At 34.0% G+C, this 20,453-nt stretch overlaps 2 protein-coding genes across 2 annotated transcripts; both read right to left on the reverse strand.

The window, feature by feature from the left end:
- Positions 1 to 4,309: 4,309 nt before the first annotated feature.
- Positions 4,310 to 13,759, reverse strand: LOC136817744 (lysophosphatidylserine lipase ABHD12-like). Its single transcript, XM_067074061.1, has 14 exons — positions 13,644 to 13,759; positions 12,085 to 12,218; positions 11,732 to 11,834; positions 11,351 to 11,428; positions 10,840 to 10,870; positions 10,350 to 10,395; positions 9,819 to 9,854; positions 9,384 to 9,477; positions 8,038 to 8,075; positions 7,339 to 7,418; positions 6,802 to 6,875; positions 5,801 to 5,879; positions 4,876 to 4,988; positions 4,310 to 4,492 (listed from the first exon to the last, which is right to left on the reverse strand). The coding sequence occupies exons 1-14, from the start codon at positions 13,709 to 13,711 to the stop codon at positions 4,468 to 4,470; spliced, it is 999 nt and encodes a 332-aa protein (XP_066930162.1). The 5' UTR covers positions 13,712 to 13,759; the 3' UTR covers positions 4,310 to 4,467.
- Positions 13,760 to 15,125: 1,366 nt separating this feature from the next.
- LOC136817755 (sulfide:quinone oxidoreductase, mitochondrial-like) lies at positions 15,126 to 20,163 on the reverse strand. The gene is made up of 8 exons (XM_067074074.1): positions 19,937 to 20,163; positions 18,967 to 19,137; positions 18,128 to 18,181; positions 17,626 to 17,820; positions 16,968 to 17,186; positions 16,410 to 16,661; positions 15,703 to 15,813; positions 15,126 to 15,318 (listed from the first exon to the last, which is right to left on the reverse strand). The coding sequence occupies exons 1-8, from the start codon at positions 20,132 to 20,134 to the stop codon at positions 15,193 to 15,195; spliced, it is 1,326 nt and encodes a 441-aa protein (XP_066930175.1). The 5' UTR covers positions 20,135 to 20,163; the 3' UTR covers positions 15,126 to 15,192.
- Positions 20,164 to 20,453: the final 290 nt, after the last annotated feature.

A 20,453-nucleotide genomic window follows, 5' to 3' on the forward strand; every position in this document is an offset into this window, starting at 1 on the left:
AATGAAAAGTGGAAAAAATTACCCTAAAACAGTGCAAAATAGTCAAACCCCTTTGGGAAATTAACCAATGTAGCCTAAATTTCAAACCCCTAAATATTCCAAAATGCTGTAATAACCTGAGTCAAATCCTGGCAAGCACAACTTGCTACGAAGATCATGCTTTTTATGTTTTTTAAGGAAATTTTTACAAAGGTTTTTTCAAAAGTTTTAAATTAAATCAATTTAAAATTTTTCAAGGGTCAGGCATAGGATGAAATGCTATAAATGTAAGTTCCATCTTCTAATCCGTCAAAATGAAACAATTGAGTTCAAATATTGAAAGAATTCGATCCCTATGAGTTTTCATTTTCTATAGGAAAAGAATTAACAAATGTTTAATTTAATGATATAGGAGGAAAATAAACATCGAAAGAAAATTACTTAATTGATTGCTATCCACAGTAAACATTTCCATAACTGAGGGTTACAGAAATCCTGTTCAAACAACCTGTCTAGTTTTAAGAAATTTCACTTGATTCGTATTTAAAATTCGGAAAACTGTTTGTGTTTAAAGTTCTTTTCATTAAGGTTTAACCTTGTAAATCTATATTGATAAAAACATTTTTTTCTTAATTTTAGAATAAGTCTCTCAAATTACGGAATTAACGCCCAATGTTAATTAAGCCTGCTTATGCCAGCAGAGATTCCAGATACCAAAAGACAAAATTTAAGTTGATCGAAACTCGGGGGGGGGGGGGGTAATTGGGCATAAAAGGATAAACCGATAGTCAGGGTAACATTTTCACCTCCATGAGTCCTAAAACTGGTTGCATATTTCAAAAATTGTTCGTTCTTCTAGCCCAGCCCCCCCCACTCAGCGGTTTGCGTGAATGCATGAATGGTTTTTTTTCGGTTGCACGAATAAACGAGAATTAGAAAAATTAAAATTCGTGAATCTGTGGAATGCACGAATCTTCATTTTTGTTGGAATACACGAATTTCTCTTTTCCCGCTGATTATGAGAAAATTTTCCGATTTTCCAAATGTCAAATTGATTTTTCCCGATTTTTCTCCTTTGCGTAAAACTCTAGAAAAATGGGGGACCTTTTCTAGGGAAACTTACTAGCTATTAAGGCAAGGGAATCAGCAGAAATTATTCTAACCACCTTGAAGTAAATTTTATTTAGAGCAAGGACACTTGTATAGCGTAGCTTCGCTATACAAGTGTCCTTGTTTAGAGATTGTAGATAAGAAACGCCCTTGCTATCAAGGTTGAGTAGAAAGCCATGAAAACACCCCGGGGAAGTGCCACTTCAATTCTTATGAATTTATTTCCACGTCATATTAAAGCTAGTTTTTTAATTAAGTAGATATGAAATTGATATTAAATGAGAAATGAAGAAAAAAAAGGGAAAAAAGAGCTAACAAATTAAACACTTTTGCATTGATTAGGGGTCTGGCAGGTGTAATTGCTGTAAGTAATATACAATAATCAAACTGCGTTTTAATTTTACTTCCACCTGTTTATCAAGTATTATTTATCAGCGAAAGTTTTCATGTCATGAACGAAAAACAAAGTCTCCCATCACTGGATCATACATATCACAGACATCTTTTATGAAACACTAGATAACGCTTCTAATATCCCTTGCAAACTCACGAGTCAACTCATATTAAATGAGGTCAAAATCTTGCTTGGGCTAGCCTGGAAAATTTGATGCCATTACTGTATATGTAGTCTAATGCTCTTATTTTGCTTCAAAGCTTGCAGCCTGGATAAAAATAGTAAAGATTCATCGAGACTAGTCCTTGAAAAGGAATTTTAAGGCCTAGAGAAAGAGGAGTCCGGTACTAACCGCGGTATTTGATTGAAAAATAACTGATATTCAACATATTCAATTCTTGACTTAAAAATAAAATCCTCATCTCTTTTATAAGGTCATTGCTGACACCCATTTTGGGCTTCAGGTAGCCTGCCTGGAATGCAAGAAGTGAATCAAGAGGCTACAATCTCTCTCGAAATATATTGAGATTTTAGTGTATTTTAACGTTTTTCAGAATTTAAAGTTCGGGCGAGAATTGCTATTCTAGCACTTCCACTTTCTTGCATTGAATGTTTCGATTGTAGAGGGGTTTGGTGGCTTTTAGGCTATATTCCAAGCCTCATTCGAGCAAATTTGAGCTTTTAAATCCTGAGATCCTAAGCTCCTAAGTCTTAAGTCTCATGTTAAAACTCAGAGTTAAAACTCTACTTTCCAACTGTAGTTCAAGGCGCATAAAAATCAATTGCGGTGTTCAAAATTACACCGGGAAATCCCCTTTGTCTCAAATATTTCTTGAAGGATTGTAGACGCAAGTTAAATCATTGCAATTATGACAAGTCAGAAGCAAGGGTGTTTTATAAAATTTTAACATTGCTATTGAAATTACCATTAACAAGTTTATACAAAATATCACTAACACTTGTTGAAAGATTGCCAAAGTGATTCACAAGGGTTTGCTTTCAAACTTTTAGCCCCTATTCGTCAAAAAGAGTAGTTGATTATTGTTGTTCAACGATTATTATAAGATTAAACTTAGCTTTTTTCATAAGAAAATCTAGTAAAATTATCTACTGTTCTTATCTTTCAGTAATTTTAAACATTATATTGTTCTTATATAAAGTTTAGTTATGGGATGCATGTTTGCATTATTCACTGGGGCTTTACTGTTAACCTTATGCTTTTTAACTGAAAAACCCCTGACTAGATATCGGTTCTTAAAGTGCTTCAACTTTATATCAGTTTTGAGCTTCGCCGTTCTTATAAAGATAATGCTTTCTGTGTTCTAAAAGAAACCCCATCATATATTTGGCGAACAAATTATACCCTTTTTTTAACTTCAATCTTTATATGATTTGAAATGTTTGAGAAAAGAACATAAGGAACCGCTCAAAAGTGAAGAAAAGCTGTGATCCCTGTTTCACACCCATTTATTAAGACCTACATTCTAATTCCTGAAGCTTTTATGATTTAGTTTTAATAGATTTTTTTTTTGGCTGTTCTCTATTAACTAGTCCAAAGTCTTTGTCTAAAAGTCTCTAATTTTCTCATCAATTTTCTTTTAAAGGTCTGTTTCAATTACCAGGTTCTCTCTTATTATACCTTAATTTGTTAACTTTCTATAAAACAAAAGCAAGTGAGATATTGTGAGTATATAGGAAACAGGGTAGACAGAGTCTGAAATGAGGCACTTTTAACAAAAGAATGAAAGTAGTTTAGAGAAAGCTGTTCGATTCGCAAGGTTTGTCGCCAGAAAATACTTCTCATAGCCATGTAAGAAGACTTAATTAGTATAAACTTTTGATGAAAATTTGTCTAGCAAGGAATCTTAAAAGACCCATCTATTAGAATGAGAAGAATATTTTAACTCTCTAAAAGCACGTTTCGTTTTAACCAATGAGATATGGCCGAATGCTGCTGGTTGAACTCCTAGGAAGTACACACATTTTTATTAGTAGAAAATGCTTGATAAGAATATTCATGATGAAATTAGCCAAAAATTAAGAATATTTTGTTAAAAATACCGACATCATGGAACTTGGCAGCTGAATCTAAGAATGCCATTTTTGAGCATTTTACGTGTTAATTGCCAATTTCCCCCAGCAATGCTTTCTAAAAGCTATCACAAAATGTCAAATTCTTTGCTTGAGGTATTTAAAATTACATGTCAAATTTAGGCTTGGTTTGGATTCTAACCTAAGAATGCCGTAAAAATATTCTCCCCATTACATTAAGTTAAGAATATCCATGATGAATTGGAAACACACAATTCTTATTAAAAAAGCGTGTTTTTTGAAGCCACTTAAGTATAAACAGAAGATTTAAAGTTATATTTTACTGCAAGAATTCAAATAATACGCAACAAATGCAAAGAATAGAAGCACTAGATTGAATCAAACGTCCCCAAATCCGGTGAAAATCTTACGGTATCACTTTCTTAAGTCTCTGAAAGGTTGAAGATTCATTGGTTTTTATCTTATCAGTTCAAATTTTCCTATAGAGAGGCTTGATATAGTATGAATGTCTTCAATTACAGAGATTAGACGAATTAATATCCCACTAAACCTTTTTCCAATACACCCCTGTCTCACAGCCCCGGTGAAACTTTTTTCCTCAGTGGGGATAGAAATTATAGAAGTCAATTTCCTGGTGGGGCTGAAATTCCAGGGTATTTTCCAACTGGGGACGATATTTTCGCCAAATTTTCCAGTGGGGTTGGGGTCCCAGTGGATCTGTGACACAGGGGTTTTCCAATACAAATAGAGTTAAGAATGTTCTACACTTCATCATTTCAGCGAGAAATTTGTTAAATTATCTTTGGATTTGAAATCATCCCGTAAAAAATACTAATACAAAAAAATGTTTTTAAAACTGCTATGTAATAAAAGTGATGAAAATTCTATACCTGATAAATCAAAAATGTGTGCTAAGTGTTGTTCATTGAGCTTCATCCCGTATGCTCCATGAATTCCCTACAAGTAGGAAGATAGATTGTTGAAAAAAAGTCAACTGGCGTTGAGTTTCAAATTTGTAAATGGTGCTTTAGATCTAGCAAGGTACTATAGTTCTAAATAGGGGGGCTGACTTCAATAGCTTAAGGTTACTAGAGCTTTTCAAGTTTTGAAAATGAGAAAAAAAACCCGTCCTTAGCCTCAAAAAACAGGATTAGTGTCGTCGCCTCCTCCAAAGGTCGCCTGTTCTTAGAGTTCATCTAAAGAAAATTTTCAGTTCAGCAGTTGCCATCCCAATTGAGAAAACAAACACATGTGCCGTAGTCCTAGTGCACCTTTTCGCCCTCTGACTATAACCAGAAGAAACATTAGAAAACGAGTGCCTCAGGTAGGATTTTACTTACTCAATATATTTAATGAAATGTTTAGCTTTATAAATGTCATTGTGATAGAGTTTTTCGTTGAGCTCGATCATGTGAACATTACTAGAGCCAGTCTCTTTTGCTGAGAAATAAAGCTGAAAGGCGAAAGATAAATATCAAATTGTGATCAATAGTTACATGCATATTTGGATTCATATTCAATCCGGGGGGGGGGGGGGTGGGTGCTGGGTATGTGCGTGCCTTAAGGGTCGGTTTTTTCACCTTCCAAAGTCTCTCTGAAGGAAGATTTATTTTTGACTTCGATAGAGTCTCTTAAAGGGTAGGACTTTTTTCAAAAAACTCTCTCTAGGGGTCAGGGTTTGGATGGACCTCCACACGCACATACCAGCATCCCTCAACCCTAGTACCCCCGGGATTCATTCACATATTTCATCCACTAGTTTATTTGGACCGAATGTTTCTTAACACAGATCTTGGTGGAAACGTTGACAGACACAGATCAATTCATGGTCAACCCGTTGACTGACTCCTTAAGGTATTAGGAATAGCAATAGTGATTCTTAATTTATACGAGAAAATCCCTTAAAAAAGTACAGATGACAGATATCTTTTAGATGCGAGCTTGTTTTAGCCCTCGATATACTTTTTTCAGGCGAAAACACCCCTACCCTTGTAATTTTTGACGTCATCGTTATATGACGTCAAAAACCATGATTTTGGTTAATAATATTTCTAAGTGAGAAATTATCTTCAACAAAGCAATTTCGTTAAAGTACATCGGAATTTGCTTCTTTTAATGTATGAATAAGTACCCCTAAACGAGTGCTATTAGGTTGTATGGATTACCAAAGAGTTGGACGTATTATAACTCCCTCAAGTAAATTTAACCTACTTGGCTTGAGAGTTAATATGCTGTATAGGATAATCAAAATAGCACGAGGTTTACCTTTCTCGCTAATTTGATATTTAAGATATGATCGCTAATATCATGTAATATGAGAGTTGAAGAAAACACTTTCTTGATCCTAAAAAAATAGAAATAATATTTGATCTTTTATTTAATCCAAGTCCCGCTCTGGGTCGGAAAAAATCACAAAATCAAATTTCAGTCCCGCTGAGGGTCAGAGAAATAGGAAAATTGCAACTTTTCACTCTTCAAAATTTGGTCAAAATTAGTCAAATTTGTCCCAAGGGCCTTGACACCACACAAGCAAGTTTTTTATTCAATTTTGTACATAGATACCAGTGGCAAAAATAAAGTTTTTTTTCTCAAAAGGAAAATAGTCTATGAGCAACAAATCAGACAAGGTTCCTCAAATAAAAATAAGCCAATTTTTGTAACTCGCTGAGACAGAAGATACGTCTGAGACGGAAAAAACTTTTAACACTAATGAATATCAAATTGGCTTTTGAAGCGCGGTGAACTGATTTTTGACCACTCTGAAAGAAGGTAACAGTTAATAATGTAACAGTGTCGAGGTTTAGTGACAAGAAGAGGGCAATTTTAAGTTCGAAATAGTTGGAAAATGCACCCAAAATTCTCATTTTATTTAGAGAAAGCAGTAATTCATCAGAGAAATATATTTAAAAAACATTTCTCGAAAGATTATAGGGGGTGTAAAATTCCCTCCCTTTCCTTTTCCGATAGCTACGACACTGGTGTATTTGCGTATATAGTCAACTCTCGTTTATTCGAACTTCTATCATTCAAATCTTCAAAGTCAAACTTATTCCCAGTCGTCCTCAAGGAGAAACCCTCTTACAAATACTTTCCATGATTCGAATCTCTCTGTAATTCGAACAAATAAGATTTCCCGTTCGTGTACGAATTACCGAGAGTCAACTATCTAATGTTAATCATGACGAGACGGTTCTCCAAGAGAAAAATAGGTTCCACAAAATAAAATAAAATAATTGATCGAATTTCTGGACCCTTGTTTGACATACCAATAATCACTTTTGAAAACTTCTTTAACATCTTCAATGTAACTGTCGAAATTTGGAATGAATGGGATCACGGGCTAAAGAAAAACAAACAAAAAGTTTTACATTGACCCACATTCACCCGCATCAATGTGGGTAAACAGTGCGGAATAGCTCAAAAAGCAAATATAAAAAAAAGTAAACGATTACACATTTTCTTTCAGATTGAAAAGAACAGTAAGACTTCTACTCTCTGGTACCTAATAGCCATCCCCCCTGCTAATTAATTTTTCAAAAATTTTCCAACCAGGACATTGTTATTCTAACTTCCCCGCTTATTAATTTTTGGGAAAATATTTTTAAAACTTCCTTCTTTTGTCTTAATTCTGCTGTATTAGCCTCCTTTTCAAAAATTCCGACCCCCTGGCTATTAGGTAACCGAGAGTAGCCTCATTAGAATGTCTATCATAGAAAAGTAGGGTAGGGCTAAGAATATCTAATCAAAACCATTAAAAAAAACCTTGATTCAGAAGATACTGTAAAATGTTATTTTGTACTCACTGCGGCAAGATGACTATGCTTGATCCCATCAAACATATTGTTGAACGGTGCTTCTAATATCAACCCATTCAATCGAGAATCTAAAAAAAATGGTTCAACCATTCAGTTTAGAATAATCTATTATAGTATTATTATCAGGGTAGAATGAAATATTGACCAATGAAGTTAGGTTTTGGTGTCAAGCTGTCAGAATTTGTAAGGGATTTTGGTGAGAAAGCTTGAGAATATAAAGCATGGAACATCATTATCTATTTGTCAAACAAGGCGAGAAATCAAAATCTGAACTGATATCAAAATGTAGACATGTCAACAAGCACACTCTCGCCTTGTTTGACAGCAAAGACTGAAATGACGTCAATTTTGACAAATGAAGACACCATACTGTATAATTGAAGATTGACATTGCGAATGTCGTTTTTGTAATTTTTTTTAAAATCTGCCTGAAACGGCACGAAACTCCGAGTATCGGAAAATAAACTAGTCTCTATTATTGACTGAACATCATAATCTACGTATCCCCTTTAAAAACGGTCAAAACAAGTTGAAGTCAAACTAATTTCGAGGTAGATATTACAAAAACTAGATATGAGTTAAAAAAAGTATCTTTGCAAACCACGCTATGCTTGACTGTTGCGGACTTTAAAGAAAAGAGGGGCTGATGTTGTAGATAAATTATCAATTAGTAATACTATGGTTTACTTTCTGTATTCAACCAAGCTGCCAATTGCACTCCGACCCTGGAAAATTAGAATTTAAAAGAAATCATTAGTATATGTAATCACATGATAACGAGTGCAATTCGAATATAATTGCACGAGTGATTTTTTTGTTATCAATTAAAATTCGAAACAAAAAAATCACGAGTGCAATTTTCGAATTGTACGAGTTATTATGTGATTACAAGCTAATTGCACAATGGCTTTCCCTACTTTTTCCCAGTTAGGAAAGTAATTTACAGAAATTACACTGAGAGTTTTATATTTTTCTCTTCTCTTTTTATGTCTTTCTTTTATTGTTGTTTATTGGGGCAAATTGTTTCGCTGCTATTTTTCACATCTTTGCCCCAAGTGCCACCAGGTTCCAAATTGTTTCTACAAAATGTGTCTAAAAGTGGCAAAAGTGCTTACATTTTTTACCACCTAATTCCAAATGATCGTTTGTGTCCTTTGTGTTAAAAGTGGTAAATTCTCAATCTCCACCAAGCAAAAAACAAATTTGTTTTGTTTCGCGCAGTTTGTGTGAAAAGTGGTAAACAAAATGGCAGCTTTCGAATGCATAAATTTGATTTTAATTTTGCATTAATTATCCGTCGCTATGTAACTAGAGAATAAATTTATTCAAAGATGGCAGAAGGCATAATTTATGTTGTACCGATTGAAAATGTAATATAAAGACCTAGAATAAGGCTCTGTTGCCGTCGGAATTTTACCTAGAAGGACCACTGTTTCGGGCCCGTATTAGAAGGAACGTGGTCTCGTTTTTACACATTGCCTGACACAAGCTAGCTGAAGGAGCTACTTTTCACACTTTTTAAAAATGTTTCAACATGATGGTGGCAGAAGTGGGAACAAGGGCAAAAGTGGCAAAAGTGTAAGCGAAACAATTTGCCCCATTGATTTTCTTTCTCACAAAATAAATTTCGAATGCAATTAAAACGTTCGATGCAAAAAAAATGTAAAAAAAACATTAAAATCAATTTTGTTAACATTGGCGCGGCATTGAAGAGTGTGATTAACGATTAATTGCTCTCTACAGGATGCAATTAACGATTAATTGCTCCCTTTGAGGGCGCGCCAAATAAGAAAAAATAACCCATCGTGCGATTATAAGGGAAACTACATAAATACACCACAGGTTCCGTATTTGAAGTTTTTATTCGCTATAGGAGAAAAGTTATCCAAAATACCCGATGGCGTTAAATACTTCTTTTTTTCGAAAAATAAAACCAGGGTGGAGAATTAGCTTTCATGCGAGGAAATCATGTAAGAGAGAACCATCAACATCAGTTATTTCATCAAATAAATAGCGATACTTCTTTTACTTACGCAGAGCCTAAAGAATGACCCCAAATATAGGTGGCATGACCGTGCGCTCTTTCTTTCAAATACTTGTAACCAATCTTTGCATCTTCCAAAAGGCCTGAAACAATAAAGAGAAATAATAGAGAAAGGTTACAATGCTATACCATATTCTTTATTTTCTAATACAAATGAAATTCCGAAAGATTTCACCATCACAGTCTTGATCAGAAAAATAACGAAGAAAGTTTGATGCAAGAAAATATCTATATAATTCGTGTACATTTTACACAGTAATTATTCTCTACTTTTTACCATTTGATGTAGATTTGTGAATTTAGTTTTATTTTTCCTTTTGGAGGATTTGGCACTTTTACAACATTAAATACAAGTTATGGATATTTGAGTTCTACTGACTCAATCTTTGAAGGTTTCGCCACTTTTAAAACATTAAATACTTACCGAATTCTGTTGGAGAGCCATCTGAATCACCGAAACCTACAAAAAATCATTGGAGATCTTTGTTGAAAGAACAATGGTGCTTGGAACCTAAAAGAAAAACTTTCAGGTGACTTGAGTAGTGAGCATACAAAAAGAAGACAAGAGTTCTAGCACTGACAAAGTTGAAGAAAATCACATGGAAGAAGAAGTGTGCAATGGGCTTTTCCAGAGAATTTTTGTACGTGGGGGTGGAGGATATAATTTGTGAAAAATCTGCAAAATTTGCCTTGTTTTGGGGGGCAAACTTGCTCTGTTTAGGGGTAATTTTGAATGTCTGGGGGCCAATTGATGCTTGTCTGGGGTGTAAGATCTGTTGTCTGGGGGTCATAATTCACTATGTCCGGGGGTAAATTACCTAAAAATGTTATATCCTCCACCCCCATATTCAATCTTTTTCTGGAAAAGCCCAATCTCCAATAGTTCAGATCAAATCCATTTTAAAGGGCTTCGCTTTCTTTATAGCAAACTAAGAATAGAACCCCATTTGATTACCTCTATAATCGATTGTCAAAATATGATACCCCATTCTTGATAGTTTCTGAAAAAAAAGAAATATTTAGTATTTGAAAGAAATGACAGAGATCAGGACATAATCTTGTTTTGTTTACCCTCAAAATGAACGCAATTTGTTTAGTGTTAATTCTGGCAAGATTTAATTTCTTGTTTTCAAAGTTCAGTTTTTTTGGCTAAAAGTTCCTCGTAAATTTGCTATTTTTGTTTTCAGCTGATTTGCAAAATTAAATCCGCGAAAAATATTTGAAAACGCTAATTCATCGAAATAAATCCAGAAAATATCTCGCAGAAAATTCATCCGATTAAGTATTAGCACCTCTTCTTGATTTTCAGATATGTTTTATATGGCTTAAAATCTGACTCCGACGCTTTGGTTTTTGATACCAACGCCAAAGATAAATTTCCTATTTCCCTAGCTCCTCTTAAAAGCCGTCCGCTCCGTTAAAGTAAGTGCAAATATACTTCTCACCTTGTACATTTCAACTCGGTGACCTAATGCTCTAAAAATACAAAAATGAAAAAATCATTCTGCATCCTTATAAATGAATACGGGTAAAGACTAAAGCACTTAGTAGCGCCATTCATGATATTCATGACGTAATCTTTTATACGGAAGCACCCGAGATAACCCGGAACTAGTTGCAAAATAACAAAAGACTAGTGGCAAATTTTGCCACTAGTACCGGATCATTTTGTGTGCTTCCGTATAAAAGATCACAACATGAATATCATGAATTAAGCACACATTAATTATACACAATCAAATAAAGCTATTTAATAGCTTTAATCATCCATTGCTCTCATAGGATTTTGGTGTCAAAACGGCACTCAAAAAAGGTGTTCTTTTCGGAGGTGAACTGATGTTCGAACATTTGACACTTCCGCCCTTTTAAACTTAAAGAGTCCTCAAAGATGGTAGGTGTAGCGTCTTTTTGTCCCGGGTTTTAAAACAGGTCAAGCACGTCAATTATAACAAGTACCTGCTACCCATATTACCATGCAGATAGAGAATATATGCTTCTTTGGTTATATATTGGTCGGTGGATGGAGAGATCATCCTAAAAAAGGGATTGTTCGATCTTCTAAAAGTTTGGTGTACATACAGGGTAATAATATGAGCCCTTCTTGTTTGTGAACGGTAGATTTCTGTCCTCACAAAGTAGAAGTTGCTCATATCTATGTCAAGTAATAGAGGAACTATCGAGGCCAAAGAATCTGGCTGAACAGATCGGCTTAGATGTTAGGCTGTTTTCTTTCGCAAGGTGTGTTGTAAGATGCTTAAGATTTGAACAGTAAAATGTCAGATTGGGAAGAATCAATAAAGAAAATAATTATGAAAAGCTTAATCCATCCATAGTTACCATGCCCCAATCTTTCCTTGACCACCATCGAGAACTATATTTTCACATTTGACGATGCCAAACTCGTTACAATTAGATAAATTGACAAAGAATGGTTGATTTACTGAAATGAAAAAGTCAACCATGGAGCTAATACAAATTATTTGTTTTGTGCTTTGAAATGCACGGGCTAATTGACACAGTTTTCCAATCAACAGTTTCACACGCAAAAACACTGAATAATGAAACAAGATCGTTTTTCAGGGTCATTTTTATCAATTTAGTCTCTCTAAAGGGTATTTTCTTGCTATAATTGAGTGTCTCCAAAGGTTGATACACACATGTGCAGTCACACAGATATTCAAGCCACTTACATCTATTCATGAAAATGACTTCCATCTTCATTTGAGTGGAGTACAACATCAACAAACCAAATGAAATGTACGAAATTGTCACTATCGCCAATAAAGTCCACAAAGACCAAAATATCGTTGAGAAAAGTGATGAGCTGAAAATAAATTACAAAGAAACTTTGATAATGAATTTTTATCATCCACAAAGACCATAATTTCATTGAGAAAAGTGATGAGCTGAAATAAATTACAAAGAAACTTTGATAATGAATTTTATCATCCACAAAAACTATAATTTCGTTGAGAAAAGTGATGAGCTGAAAATAAACTTCAAAGAAACTTTGATAATGAATTTTATCATCCACAAAGACTATAATTTCGTTGAGAAAAGTGATGAACTGAAATAAATAGACGATATCGGCTTAACGAAATTCTCCCCGAATGATTACCCATGATGCATTGCGCAAAGAATTCAGTAAGTCAATATTGTCCGTGAATTTTTTTGCGCAATGCATCATGGGCAATCATTTGGGGAGAATTCGGAAAGCCGATATCGTCTATTACAAAGAAACTTTGATAATGAATTTTACTATCCACAAAGACCATAATTTCGTTGAGAAAAGTGATGAACTGAAATAAATTACAAATAAACTTTGATTATGAATTATACACAGTTAGTCTATTTTGCGAACGATGTCTTTGAACTTTAGCTAAGGCTACTTGGCTATCTCATAAAAAACTTCAATAAGAAATTTGCCGCCCCCAAAACCCGAGAAATTTGTCACCCCCTCCTTACAAAAAAATGAAAAATTGGCTATGATTGAGATAAAAAGCATATTTAACACAATCGACACAGAAAAATACTTTATCCTTTGAACAATCCTGGATTTAATCCCTTTGAAAATATAACAATGTTATCTTTGTACCGAGCTGAGCGATTTCGACGCTTGAATTCCAGTCCTTTTTCCAAATTATTTAAAGATTCTTATTCTTTCAAAATGGAGGTAAAATAATGTTTAAACTCAAAGATATTAAAATATTCGGTAAAGCAATCTTAAACATACCGGATATAATTATGTCGTTTAGTTAGACATTCCAAGGATATATGTCAAGTTCAAGGGGAGGGGTTAGTATAGGGGACACATCCCTGGGGTTCAGGGGGTACAAAATTCCCATGGCAAATTTCCTACCTTAAAGGAAGAAATTTGGCGGAAACAAAATTTGGCGGATTTGGCCGCCAAAATTTATTTTTTCCGCCATCCGCCAAATTAAATTCCCGCTAAATTAAACTTTTTGAAAATATGATCTCTTTTAAGGCGTTTTTGCATTTTTTTCGCTGTTTTTACGCTATTTTAAGGATAAATTTTTCAGCAAACGCCAAATTAAATTCCCACCAAATTTAGTATTTTCGTCCATCCGCCAAATTAATTTCCATCTAAAAAACTTTTTCGGCCGTCCGCTAAATTAAATTCCCGCCAAAATTTCTTCCTTTAAGGTAATTATTTGTTTCTAAAATAGCCCAAAGCAGAGATAATGAAGTGTTGTTTTTTCTTTAGAGATTTAGAGAAAAGATTTCATACCACAATCCTGGTGATGATTCTGGTTCCTCTGCATTCTTTTGCCTTTTAGGACTTTTTTCTTTCACCATCGTTTTGTCTTGTCTTTTCAATCTTATTTGTTATTTTATTATATCACTGGAAAATAAAAAGTAATTACATGGTTGACATTAAACGGTAAAATGGACGAGAGAAGGACCTCAAAATATTGGCATCAATAAGAATAATTAAAATTCAAAATAAATAAACAACAAGAAACTGTTTTTAATTGTTTTAATAGACCCTTTTAATTAGCCTTTTATTCTCGAATCAATTTTTTGTATGATATGTAGATACATTTTTCAACCTAGAAATTTCATTTTTAACCTGATGATGAACAGTTAAGACTCGAAAAGCTTTGTTTGAATAAAATCTAATTTTTGTGTTGTTTATTTATTTTGAATCATGATTTAGTGGCTTGGAGAAAAAAAAAATAATGGTTTTCTCAAAACTAAACCGAAAGGACATACGTTTCATATCGATTACACATTGGATCAGCTTTCGAGTTTAAATTTTTGAAATTGCATTTTCGACTTGAATTTTTTGTGGGAAACCATATTTTCAGGTCTTTAAAACTTTTTTGAGTTTTACTGTATTCACAAAATTAAGTTCAAACGAATCTAACTTTAGTGATGATATTTCTCAAAATAAGAGTTAAATTATTCCATTCTTATTTGGCTACTAGCATTTAAAGAACACCTTTTCCACTCATAGAAACATAAGTTGTGCACCTGCTTTGTATACTATCTAAAATTATTAGTAAATCTAGCCTCTTTTTCAATTGGTGACCAAAACAAATAAAGTGTATAGGTTCCACTGAAAAAGGCATTAAAAATCAAAATTGAAAACAAATCTGACAGACATAAAAAAAGGGTGATAAATCATTAGTGATTTTCATTTTCAGTCATTTTTTTCCATAAGCGAAAATAATTAGACAGAAAAATTTGTCAAGAACAACCGAAGAAACAATCAAATTAATTATTAATTATTAATCAATATCGTTAGTATAAATCGGTGAAAAAAATATTTACAACCCTTTTTAAGAAAGTCTTTTTATATCAAAATTGTAACCTCTAAAATAGAAAAAACCGCACCCAGAAAAAATCAATTCCTCTGATTGATAATTTGAAATATTTCAATAAAAAGAACATTGATAGAGATGATATATGCAGTCTATTCTCGCAATTCGAGCTTGAATGTAGAATCCCATTTATTCGAAATACAGAGAGATTCGAATTATAGAAGGTATCTTATAGAAGTTTCTTCTTTATGGAAAATGAGAATTAGTTCAAATTATAGAACGATTCGAATAACAGAAGTTCTAATAAGCGAGAGTATACTGTTCAAGATATTTAGGAGAACTTTAAGTAGCTTATATATTGTCTCCAAAAAAGTTCTACTCTCTTGCAGAAGAGTTCGATTTTGTCTAGATAAAGACCATTACGGTACAAAATGATGTGTTTTATAAAAAAATGTTTCTAAATTGAATATCGTTTTTGTGTGTCTATTAAATTAAATTCCGTAAAAAAAACCTTCAAACCCTTCCCATGTGTAAAATCTTTCTTACAGGCCCAGGACCAGGCCAAGTTCCACGAATCAATGAATTCCAATATAAATCCGGCATGAAGTTTACTTTCAAATGATACATACTTCTTCGCTCCTGAAAACGAGAAAGGAAAGTAAAGAAAATTGATGCAAAAATATTAGTGTTAAAAGCAGCTTCTTGTGCATGTGGGGTTTTAAAGCGAAGAAAAACTCACTTTAAAGTAAACCCTTGGAAAAATTATTCTTCATACCTTAAAGTGAGAGTGGAAGAACTTAAACCAGTCTTTTACTTTTTGGAAGTTTTAGAATACTTTTAACCCCTTGAAAGAAAAAAATCTTTCCTAAGACCCCTTGGAAATTCTTCTTCGGATTACCCCCAAGAAAGGTTCCTCCACCCCCCTTGTAAGGATATGAAATTGAATAGCCCATTGAACGAAGAGTCATTATCGGAGCCGAAGAACCTTTTACTCGTCAAATATTTATGGTGAAAGAGACTTACCACTCCTTGATCAAGTGGGAATGTTTCTTGAGGTTGTCCATCATAATTGAATTCCGCTAAAATACACGACTTTGAGCTTGTGATGAGTGGACACGATGCATAACCGTCATACTGAACAAAATAATAAGAATCCGGTTAGAGTGGACTAATTCGAACTCGAACGGTAAATCTTATTTTATTCGAATCACATATTAGAAGTTTTTTCCTTGACGGGGAATCGGTATAAATTCAAACTAAAGAAAGATTCGAATGATAGAAGTTCGAATAAACGAAATTAACAGTAATTATATTTTCAGGCGTTCTTTTGGAGCATCATTATGTTTAATAAAAATAAACCATATGGTATTCTCTTCTACCACGCATTACTTGCATAAATGGCTTTGGCGCAATACGCTCTTCTCAAGATATAACAAAATCATTGCAGGGGCCTTACCTTCAAATAAAAAAAAATACGTCGAACGATATTCCCAAACGACGTTTATCAATTTTGATACAAAATGTTCACGACCACTGGTTCTGTCTAATGACGGGGTAGTATGTCTTTAGCAACAATACTTGAAAAATGAGGTCATGATGATTTCATGCATTTCAAATACTGTGTAGCTAGACGAAAGAAACTCAAAATTAACCACCCTTTAAATGATATTTGATGAGGACGAGAAGGCAAAAATCAATTCCTTGTTCCAAAGTATGGAGCATAAAATTACCTTAGATTGTAATGGTTTCCCATTTACTAGACTCGTCAAATTCTTACGAACAACTTCTGATTGTGCAGCCACTGCGGCGGCTGTTTTACTGTTGGGAAGACTGGAGCAATCACCAAGAGAGAAGACATTTGAGTATTGGACATGTTGACAAGTGTGTTTGTCCACGTTGACAAAGCCGTTATCGTCAGCCAATAAGCTGTTCTTGAGAACAGGGTATGGTCCCATAGGAGGTGTGACATGGATGAAGTCATACTGAAAAATATATATTTTGAGATATTAGTCGTGTGTAACAGTTAAACCAATCCCAGAAAATTATGTTGCTGTTCTGCTAAGATGAGACCGAAATCGTTACAGAGCATTAGAGCAGTGTAACAGACCGTTTTTAAAGATTTCAAATTTTTATACTTTGATTAACAAAAAAAGTTAAGCAAAAAAAAAGAAAAATAAGTTATATCAAAGGTCCTCAGACTCCACACGATCTAAAAATCTAAATCTATTTCCTTAAAAAAAAGAAGCTGAATAGTTCTTCTTTATTAGACTATCAATCAAAAATCAAACCTTTAAAGTTTCCGTCTTCTTAGGCGTACTTTCATCATTGGTATGTTCAAAAACGACTTCTTTTCTTGCAGGGTCGATTTTTATGAGATGGCGGAACAAGTCAACGTTGATGTCTCTTTCTGCACAAACTTTCAGTAAAGAATTTCTATATTTTTCAACACCGAATAACACTCCAGCTGGTGTTTTGTAAGAGATATTGGTTTGATCGCGACAACCATTCTATGATGATGGATACATTGAGAGATTCATTAAGTATAACCAACAAGGTTGCTAAGACTCAAAGGCTCTATCTAACCATGGCAAATGAAAGCCCATGGCCCAATAAGCAAAAATAGGGTAAAATATCAGGGGTGGTCAAAGCAATTTTATTCAGAAAACTAGCTAGAGTGCTAAGTAACCCCAGCCCTGACCCGAAAATAAGAATCGTTTATAGTAAATTTTGTACAGAAAAAATAGCTCGAGTAGCAACTTTTTACAATTTTATGAGCAATGTTGGTAACTCTTACAATTCATAATACTCTTGGCCAGTGCAACAGCCTCATAATTCCCCCTACAGTAAGGGTTATTTAAAAAGACTTAGGAGATTTTAAGGTCATTGCTATTTTAATACCAAATAATGACAAGAAAGATATATTCTTAAAGTTCCCAGTTTGTATACCTTTCTAAAGATTTCATCTGCAAGATACATGATTTTTTGAGGAGCACCAAGACATTTGACTGGTGTAGCTGGCAAAGTGAAGATAGCCTCACCACCATTGAACTTTTGTAAGCCTTTGAATGTATCCTTAACTGTGTTGACTGAATAATTGCACCCTACACCATCGGTACCAAGGGCCTCTGTTAAACCTGGAAGCTGTTGGTGGAAAAAATCAATCAAAACTTTTATAACAATTCGTTTAACATGGCTAAATAAGTCTCCAATAGGGCAAGCTTTGAAGCTTACTTTTCAGATTTGACCTGGTAGTGTCATGCATACGCCTTTTTAGGTTCGAGACTCCTCCAGAAAACTCCAGAAAGATAATTTTGGAAGTTATTTGTAAGCCCTGGTGAATAATGGAATATTTAAGGTAGCCTGCACCATTAAAGTTGGTCTTTCCTATTTATTTCTTAACAGATTTGATGTATCATTATTCGAGTATTATTTAAAAATAATCTAATACCTTTTCAAATTGTAATTGAATGCCAAGAGCAACTACAGCAAAATCATATTTGATCTGAAATCAAATGGCAATAAACAAAATTAGGATTGATAGTAGATTTAGAAAAATTCAACTTTTTTTTTTGATGTTTTCAAGCAACAGTAACTAGATTAATATACATTATCGAATTCTATGGGAGCTTTGCCCTCTAAATCACCACCAGGCGTTTGCCCTGAGCTCACTTGGGGGGCTGAAAGCACCCCTAGACCCCTAGCTGGGTGAATTGCAGAAAAATCATACAATGTCCCGACCGCAACAGGCACATTTTGAGGACCCATATCTCAACTTTGGCAAATGCAATTTCTAAGAACTTTACATTTTTGTGAACTTTACTAAATAGCCTTCTTTTTGGAGTGTAATATAATTTTTTTTGATACAGCCCCAATCTTGAGAAAAATGTTGCGGAAAAAAGCATGTAGTTCCCTATAGTTTATTGGCCTGATACAGTTAGAACATTAAAGTTCTCTCAAAAAATGAGAAATTAAGACATTTGCACCGTTGCGGACGGGAAAAATTTTTGGACCGTATTAGTTTTTACCATAGTATGTCACAACAAAGCAAAAATGGGGGTCCTCTAGATCCCAGATCTTGACTTGTAAGCATGAATGGAACTTTTGTTGCGGACGGGACATTGTATGATTTTTCTGCAATTCACCCAGCTACATTGACACACAGCTTCGCTGAGCAGATTAGAAACTCGATCTAAATTTATAAAAAAGAGCCCCAACTCAAAGTGCTTTTAGAAAGATCTGAGACTTTAAGAAAATCTTGCTCCGTTGAAAATAAAATTTAAAGTAAACCTGTCGATCATTATCAGTGTGAACGAGATTTTCTTTAGGGTCAAATTTGACAGCTTTTTCTTTAATCCATTTGACATTCCTTGGCATGACCAGTGACATTGACTTCATGGAATCATCCAAATCTTTCAACCCTGCACCAACTAATGTCCACATTGGTTGATAGTAATGATACTAGAATGCAATAAAATATAGTAGTTTTTGACTGATGAAATACTTAACCCTTTATTACTGGTTCCTTATCTTTAGGAGCACTTAGTATTTGCCAGAGATTAAAATGAAAGGTTACATCATTTGTTGTTGTATCAGTTGTATATACAATGAAATAAGAAAAATAGGAAAATGGCTGTCGGGTATATCCGAGCCATAAGGGTCACTTTTTACACCATCGAAAGTCTCTCAAAGGGGTGCAAAAAACATTAAAAAGAGTCCAAAAAGAAAGGGTCCAAAATTTAGACAAAAATCGAGTGAAACTAGACAAAAATGTTTCTCTAAGGGTTCCAAAAACGCCAATTTTTCATCTCTCTTAAAGGGTATATTTTCGATTTTTGGCTCGGAAACAGCCGTCACCTCGCAAACCTAGTACCCCTCCCCCCGGGTGTTGGGTAGATTCTACGTAAAACGAAGGTTGACTCGTAGGCAAATCTTTCAACTCGGTTAAGTTTTTCTTGCAGAATGTAATTCACCTCTAATGAGTGTGTATTAAAAGGTTTAGTCATGTTGTATTTTTTTCCCAAAACACATTATAGTCATATAATTAACGTGCGCGACAACAATAGGCTCAACTTCAGTCAGTAGCTTCAAATGACACAGGAAAATTATTTTACTGAAGCAAAATAAATTAAACAGGATTGATATCAGGTTCAGCTTAATACTCAAGAAATCAAATAATACTCAAGAAATCAAATAGTTTGATGTGCGTTTTCATCAGACGATCAAAAATAGCTTTTTCAAGCAAATCCATATAACTTACATCTGCTGGTTCAATTACAGCTACTTGATTTGGAAACTTTCTTGCAAGATAAGATGCAACGCTCAAACCACCAGCTCCACCACCAATCACTGCAAATCGATGGTGCTCTACATTTGAATTTACACTACCGCTGGTTGACAGACATCGACATAATTGACGATAATTTGTTACCGGGACTCGTTTCAATCTCAATGCCATTATTGTTTGAGAGTATTATTTTTCTTTTTTCATTAATTTTTTTCTGGAAAATATAAAACATAAATTCAGTATTTAGTACAGGTAGAGGGTAAAGTGAATCTGTGTTACAATAAGCAACCGGGAAACTTTTAATATCTTCAAACAAATAATTTTTTTGGTCTGCAAAATTGTAATTTCAAAATCATATCATTACTTGTTACCCTATATCAGCACAATATAACAATAGACAGACACTGTCCTGATATGAAATATGTCTGATATGAAACTGGAACATTTATGTAAAAATAAAACCTTTAAGTTCTAATTTACTATAGAAACT

The sequence above is a fragment of the Clytia hemisphaerica genome, unplaced genomic scaffold (genome assembly GCF_902728285.1).
Source record: "Clytia hemisphaerica strain Z4C2 unplaced genomic scaffold, Clytia hemisphaerica genome assembly, whole genome shotgun sequence".
In the NCBI taxonomy this organism is placed as follows: domain Eukaryota; kingdom Metazoa; phylum Cnidaria; class Hydrozoa; order Leptothecata; family Clytiidae; genus Clytia; species Clytia hemisphaerica.

Coding starts and splice junctions, on each gene's coding strand:
- LOC136817744 (XM_067074061.1), bottom strand. CDS start 13,711: ATGGTGAAAGAAAAAAGTCCTAAAAGGCAAAAGAATGCAGAGGAACCA. Junction 6,876..7,338: donor AGCATAGTCATCTTGCCGCA/GTGAGTACAAAA, acceptor GTTTTTCTTTAG/CCCGTGATCCCATTCATTCC. Junction 5,880..6,801: donor GTTTTCAAAAGTGATTATTG/GTATGTCAAACA, acceptor CTATTTTTTTAG/GATCAAGAAAGTGTTTTCTT.
- LOC136817755 (XM_067074074.1), bottom strand. CDS start 20,134: ATGGCATTGAGATTGAAACGAGTCCCGGTAACAAATTATCGTCAATTA. Junction 17,821..18,127: donor TTCAATTACAATTTGAAAAG/GTATTAGATTAT, acceptor TTCCACCAACAG/CTTCCAGGTTTAACAGAGGC. Junction 16,662..16,967: donor AGAAGACGGAAACTTTAAAG/GTTTGATTTTTG, acceptor TATATTTTTCAG/TATGACTTCATCCATGTCAC.